Source organism: Moschus berezovskii, chromosome X (assembly GCF_049115385.1).
Source record: "Moschus berezovskii isolate FMDL1 chromosome X, NW_MosBer_1.0, whole genome shotgun sequence".
NCBI classification, from domain to species: domain Eukaryota; kingdom Metazoa; phylum Chordata; class Mammalia; order Artiodactyla; family Moschidae; genus Moschus; species Moschus berezovskii.
The window spans coordinates 171,337-178,232 of NC_142488.1; the positions used below are offsets into that span (position 1 = coordinate 171,337).

The following is a 6,896-nucleotide window of genomic DNA, read 5'->3' on the forward strand; positions in this document are numbered from 1 at the left end:
GAACTTGCCACCTGAATGAGAAAAAGCAACCAACCAGCGCGTAAAACCGAAGAGCATCTGAAAACACCCCAGCAGATAAGACGATGGGGACAAGAAGGCTCGAGATCACGGTCAGCAGGGAAACGGTGACGAAGCCACAGAGCTGCCACCAGAGAGCCATGTTACGGACAGGGGCCGGTCAGGTGCCCGCCGGGGATGGCTCGCTGGACCCCTGGGCTGCTTTCGGGCAGGGAACACCCACGGTGCAGCCCCTCTCGAACACCACTTGATGGGGTCTTGAAAAGAGAAAGGGGTCTGTGACAGCCTGGAGAGGTGGGATGGGGAGGTGGAGAGAGGTTCAAGAGGCAGGGGGCATGTGTACACCTACGGCTGAGTCATGGTGACGACAGCAGAAACCAACACAACACTGTAAAGCGACTGTACTCCAACGAAAAATAAATACATTTTAAAAAGAGCCAGAAATGCTTCTGGGCCTTAAAACGCAGCAGTTACTCCGTAGGTGTCTCCCTGAGACCACAGTGGCTGCCCAGGTGGCTCAGCGGTAAAGAACCTGCCTGCTAAGGCAGGAGACCTGGGTTCGATCCCTGGGTCAGGAAGATCCCCTGGAGGAGGAAACAGGAAAGCACTCCAGTATTCCTGCCTGGAATTCCATGGACAGAGGAGCCTGGCGGGCTCAGTCTGTGGGGTCGCACAGAGTCGGACACGAGTAAGAGACGGACCCTTTGCTGAGCCAAGAAAAGACGAGGTCTCGTGATGACTGAGCTTGGATGTCCTCGGCGCAAGGATCTGAGAGCTGGGAGCCAGGGACAGGGCCAGGGCCCACCTGACAGCACGAGGCACCGCGGTCCAGGAGCAGCGCTCAGCGAGGACCCGGGAGGAAGGCCTGGCACTTGACCGTGGGGAGCATTCTGGGAGAACTGGCGGGGGCACGGGCCCCTACAGCTGTAGAAGAGACCTCAGACGGGTGCGCCCTGGCCCAGAGCCCCAGATGCCTCGGAGGTGAGGGTAAGACGAGAGGAGCTGTGTGCACAGCTTTCCAAGTCCTGTGAAAGCTGATGGGAAAGCACCTCGTCTTCCAAAACTAAGCCAGCTCCTCTCCACCAGCAGTGACGTTGCAGAAGTGCCCTGCACGGCCTGGGTGCTCTCTGCCCATGCCAGGGACCGGGAGGACACAGGCCACCTCAGAGCTCAACACAGCTCACACAAGAGGACGGGGATCCCAGCCATGGGGTGGGGGTGCAGACAGCCCAGGTCTCGGTCAGACAGGGCCTCCGCCCAGGGGAGCACCAGGGCCCTGCAGCCGCAGGCAATCCCTCAGCCACAGGCACCCCCAAATCAAGGGAGCATCAGCGGCCACCACCTCTTGATGGACACCAGCCACTGCCACGTCCTCGAGTAGACCCTGAAAGCCTTCTTCAGAGACCCCACACCAAGCTCCTAGGGGACCCTGTGCCCCTCCTCCTCCTCACGGGACTCTGCACCCCTCCTCCTCATGGGGACCCTGCATCCCCTCTTCTCTTCACGAGACCCTGCATCACCCTATGGGACCCTGTGCCCCTCCTCCTGCTTATGGGGACCCCGCACCTTCCCCCAGGGCAGAAGGCAGTCCCAGGAGTTGAGCAAGCTAAATCTGGACTGAACGTGGACTGAACATGGGCTGAACCCAGAATGAACATGGACTGGACCTTGACAGAACCAGAGCCCTAAACCAGGGCTGAACCATGATCCTAAACCAGGACTAAACCAGTACTGAGTCAGGTCAAGTCAAATCACCAGGTAACTGGACACCCCGTATCTACGAACAGAGGCAAAGCACTAAATGTCTAAACAAACAGATAATAAATTTCCCCAAGGAGGCAAAGCCCTGGAACGCATGCAACGTCGCTGACGGAAAATGATGAGATTCAAGAAGACAGAAAGACATCCAGAGCTCATGGGCTGGGAAACTCGACATTTTTAAGGTATTAGTGGTGCAAGATTGATCTACAGACTCAACGCAGTCCCAGTCAAAACTCCAACAGGCTTTCCTGTGGAGGCTGGCAAGCTGATTCTCAGGGTTACAAGGAGATGAGAACGTTAGGATAGCCTGAGGTCAGAGGACATCCGAGAATCTCAGACCGTTTCAAGAGAACAGGGCTGGCCGTACGCCACTTGCTTTCCACAGGTTCATCCCCAAAGAGCTGCAGAGTGAGACTTCAAATACAGGTCACGGGATCAGAGATCAGGAAACAGACCCACATGCACAGGGCTGACTGATTTTCAACAATGTAACTCACAGTGCAGCTCTGCAGGAAAAGAGATTTCAAAGACCGCTGGTCACCTGGATATCTTACACCACACACAGAAACTGAAGAGAAATGGATCAGAACTCTAAACGCAAAAGGGGAAAACCAGGAACGTTTTAGGAGGGAAACAGAAGACAACCCTGACAGCCTGGGAGTCACAGATTTCATAGACTGGATGCAATACATAAGAACCATGAAAGAAGGAAATTGAAAGAATTAACAAAAAACAACTAACATCTTTAGGTGTTCAAAAGACATGTTAACCAAGAACAAAGTGGAACAAAGACGGAAGAGAAATATGCGAAAACACAAGTCTCACAAAAGAGCTGCTGCAGATTCCACACACAGAGCCCTCATGCTGCTGTTGACTTGCTCAGGCGTGTCCGACTCTCTGCGACCCCATGGACTGCAGCTCACCAGACTCCTCCGTCCATGGGATTCTCCAGGCAGGAACACTGGAGTGGGGTGCCATGACCTCCTCCAGGGGATCTTCCCGACTCGGGGATGAACCTGTCTCCTGCATCAGCAGGTGGATTCTTTACCACTGAGCCACCAGGAAACCTCCACATGACGTTTCTTCACTTCCTGTTAGCTCTTAAAGAACACAAACTCAGAACTTTTCTTATGGCATTTTATGTATGAACATTTTCCTAACATTAATTATCCATTTCTTGGGGCCAAGGAAGTTTTATCATTTTATCCCAATGACAACAGTCCTTTTTGGGTTACTGGCCTCTCAAAATTCAACTGAAACCATTAATTCCACATTCACTGAGACATGTTTAAAGCCACCTTCAGGCCCCAGACAAGGTCCATCAACAGTTTCTTTTAGCCACAGCAGAATGTTGGATGTTAGTTCCCTAACCACGGGTGAAACCTGTGCCCTCTGCACTGACAGCGTGGAGTCAACCACTGGACCACCAGGCAGGTCCCCGTCATTCCTTTTTGAAACCTCTTGGGACGGTTAAGAGACAGTCATTCTGCTTTTCCTCTAAACCAGGTCCTCAGGGGACTTCCTTGGTAGCCCAGTGGCTAAGACTCTGGGCTCCCAAAGCAGGGGGCCTGGGTTCGATCACCGGTCGGAACTAGATTCCACAGACAAGTAAGACCCTGGTGCAGTCAAATAAATAAATAAAAATAAGTAAATGTTTAAAACCAAAAACCGGGTCCTCATGGTGACTTACTCTATCTGGTCATGGAAACCGAAGACCAGAGAAGGGGTCTTCAGTCTGACCTGCCCCTGTTAGCACTTCTTTCATTCAACAGATGCCCACCCCATCCCCTGACTATTCCAGCCCCAGTGCTGAGGCCATGTCGCATCCTTCCAGGCAGAAGCTGATCTCTCTACGGTCCCAGGCAGCACCATGCATGAACCTGTTCTTGGGGAAACACTACTCTGGCCTGAGAAATTTCATGCCCACACTCTGTGGCTTTCAGCCTGCCATGCACAAATGAGGTCTTTCTCAGGCATTGAAGCCACCCTCCTCAAATTTTCTGTTAACAGTTCCAGTCCCAGGGGACTCACACAATTTATGGGGTTATGAAACACAGGAATTCACCTTCCAGCACTATTTGTTGGGCTGTGTCACAAAACACACTTAGTGACAATGTGGGCGGCTCAGCACATGAGATTCCGGGGATCCCAGTAAGAGCACCAGGGGGCTGGATGTGAGGACGGGGGACTGTCACTACTGCAGGCAGCTCTCCAAGCCCTGGCTCTCCTCACACAGCCACCTCCTCATTTTAGGAGGGGGCTGAGGCAAGACGTCAAGAGCCGGGGTCCCCAACACCTGAGCCATGGACTGTACCCAGTCTGCAGCCTGTCAGGAACCAAGTTGCACAGCAGGAGGTGAGCAACACAAGCTTCCTGAGTATTTACAGCCACCCTCAGTGCATCTGGGCTTCCCAGGTGGCAGTAACGGTAAAGAATCTGCCTGCTAATGCAGGACAGGTAAGAGACTAGGGCTCAATCCCTGGATCAGGTAGATCCCCTGGAGAGGGCATGGTAACCCACTGCAGTGTTCTTACCTGGAAAATCCCATGGACAGAGGAGTCTGGCGGGCTACAGTCCACCGGGTCACGAGTTCGACATGACTAAACAACAAAACAAGGGGAACGGTATGCACCCACCACACTTTTTCTTTTGTTTCCCCATACGTTTTTTCCATAAACACCTGGAAATGCTTAATTACATTTAACCAACACAGAAGCGCTTTACTTCTAGACCCACTGCTGTCCAAGTGTCCTTACTCTAGAAAAACTGTTAGTCCCTCAGTTATGTCAGAGTCTCTGCAAACCCATGGACGGTGGCCTGCCAGGCTCCTCTGTCCATGCGATTATCCAGGCAAAAATATTGGAGTGGGTAGCAATTTCCTTCTCCAGGGATCTTCCCCACCCAGGGAATGAACCCAGATCTCCTGCATTGTGGGCAGATCTTTACCATCTGAGCCACCGGGGAAGCCCTGTTGTAGAAAACGGAGGAACAAAGGCAGGCGAATTTGGGATAAAATGTCAAGGTTCACAAACTAAGCAGAGCAGGAAAAAAACAGCCATGCATGCATAACTAAAACCAAAAACATGATCAATCTGGAAGATGTCGAAGACAGTACTTTTCAATGGGGAGGGCTTTTTTGGGGGCGAGGAGAGATGAGATGGTTGGATGGCATCACTGACTGGATAGGCATGAGTTTGAGCAAGCTCCTGGAGTTGGTGATGGACAGGGAAGCCTGGCCTGCATAAGTCCACGCGCTTGCAAAGATTCGGTCACGACTGGGCGACTGAACTGATCACCGGTCACTGAAGGAGACAGACTAGACACTCAAGCGCTTAGCACGCTTGACCTTCTTCCACCTGCCTCGGCCACCCCCAGCCGTACGTCGGTGGGAACCCCCCAGTTACCTTCGCAGGCGTCAGCAGAAGCAAGAGGAACTTACTACTCTCGCCCCTCCGGACCGTCGAGGCCCTCGAACCGGCGGCGCGCTCCGGGCGCTGGAGGCGGCTCCCACGGGCAGCGCGGCGGGCGCGGGGGTCGGGCCGGGCGCCGCGGGCCCTTGGCACTGGCGCGGCGTCCAGGCGGCGTCGGGGGCAGCGGCTGCGAGCCGGGGCGCCGGCTGCTCCGCGTCTCCCGCGCCCCTCTCGGCCCTCGCGGGCGTCTGGACCCTCCTCAAGCAGTCCCGGAGCATGGCCTGCGTGCCGGACTCGCTGAGCCAGCACAGGAAGAGCTCGTCCACCTTCATCTTCAGCACGGGCTGCAGGACCTTGCCGGGCGGCATGGCCGGGGCTCGGGCCGTCCTTGCCCAGGGACGCCCGCACCCCTCCTTCCCGGAGCCGGGACCCACGCCCGGCGCGGATGGGACCCACCCCCCACGGAGCCGGCGGCCAGCCCCCGAGGGCCCGGGCCAGCGCGGGTCAAGGGCCCCGGGGCAAGAGACGGCAACCCGGCCGGGGGGCTTCCCGGGGTCGGGCGAGGACGCAGCGACCTGGCGGGGGTTCGCGGACGAGGACGCCCGGCCCGGGGCGCTGCGCGGCGCTCGGGGTCCCGGCTGCGGCGGGCGGTCGGACCGCGGGGGGGACACGCCCCACTCAGGGCAGCTTCAAAACGGGCGCGCCGGGACGAGCGCCCAAACGAGGGCGCCTCAGCCGTGCGTCGGCGCGGCGCGTGGCGTCATCACGCGGCGCGTGGTGTCACCACGCCGCGCCGCCCGTCTGCGCCCCGACGCAGTGCGCGGCGCCTGGGTGCGCCGAACGCTGTGCGGGCCCCCGCGTGGGTGCCCCGGAGGGCGCTCGGGAGCAGGGCTGCGGACGGGGGCGAGGGGTGGCGGGTACCGGACTCGAGGCGTTTTTAGTTCTTAGGCTTTTGGTGGGTGCGGCCCCGCGCCAGCGAGACGCCCGGGCTTTCCCCGGCCGCCCGCGGCGCTGCGCGCATGCGCGATGAGAGCTCGTCGGGAGGGGCGCGCGCGCGTAGTTGGCTGGAGGGGGGGTGGAGCATGCGCAGTGCGTGTCTGTGTCGGCGCCGTGCTGGAGGCCGTCGATCGAGCATGCGCAGTGCGTGCCCGCCGGGAGCGAGCCGGAGGCCGGGCCGTGTGCCTGGAGGCGAAGGGCTACAGGGAGAGCATGCTCAGTGCGTGCCCGCCGAGCGCGCGAGCGGGCACGCGCGCCGCGGGAGCGAGCGCGAGGCGGGGTCGGAGGCCAGTGCAATTTTTTTAGGTAAAACGGGCCCCTCTGGACCGCGAGGGTCGCGGTTCCGTTGACTGTGTTAAATCTTAATCATGCATTGGAGGCGTGTGATTGCTTTCAACCTGGCCTTTCAGGGGTGGTTTCTTTACTTCTGAGCCATCGGCCAAATGACTGTTGTTAAACTGTGATTTTATTTTGTGTTTGGAATGATTGCAAACTTTGTGTTTGTCTACTGAAAAAAATAATACACCATCTCAAAGCTGAGAATTGTGTTTTAATTGGAGGACTTGCTGAAGACTTGAGCTCAGGAAGTATCCTCTCAGATCTGTCTGAGGGACTTTTCAGAAGACTTAAGGGAAGGGCCGTGATATATAGGACTTTTTGCAACATAAAACGTTAGAACATCAAAAGATGGCAGTAATTTAAAGAAAACTA

The 6,896-nt window shown here is 56.6% G+C and overlaps 1 protein-coding gene across 2 annotated transcripts in view; it reads right to left on the minus strand.

Moving 5' to 3' along the window:
- The window catches only part of LOC148773188 (serine/threonine-protein phosphatase 2A regulatory subunit B'' subunit beta-like), a 45,337-nt gene extending 39,671 nt beyond the window's left edge, over positions 1-5,666 (minus strand). Inside the window, exons 1-2 of one of the 2 annotated variants that reach the window (XM_088833734.1) lie at positions 5,219-5,666; positions 4,314-4,379 (exon numbers count right to left, since the gene is read on the minus strand). In XM_088833734.1, the coding sequence (XP_088689860.1) occupies positions 4,314-4,379; positions 5,219-5,557 (405 nt within the window). In that variant the 5' untranslated portion in view covers positions 5,558-5,666. The remainder of the gene's footprint in view (positions 1-4,313; positions 4,380-5,218) is intronic. The other variant, XM_088833735.1, reaches the window with a different exon arrangement.
- Positions 5,667-6,896: the final 1,230 nt, after the last annotated feature.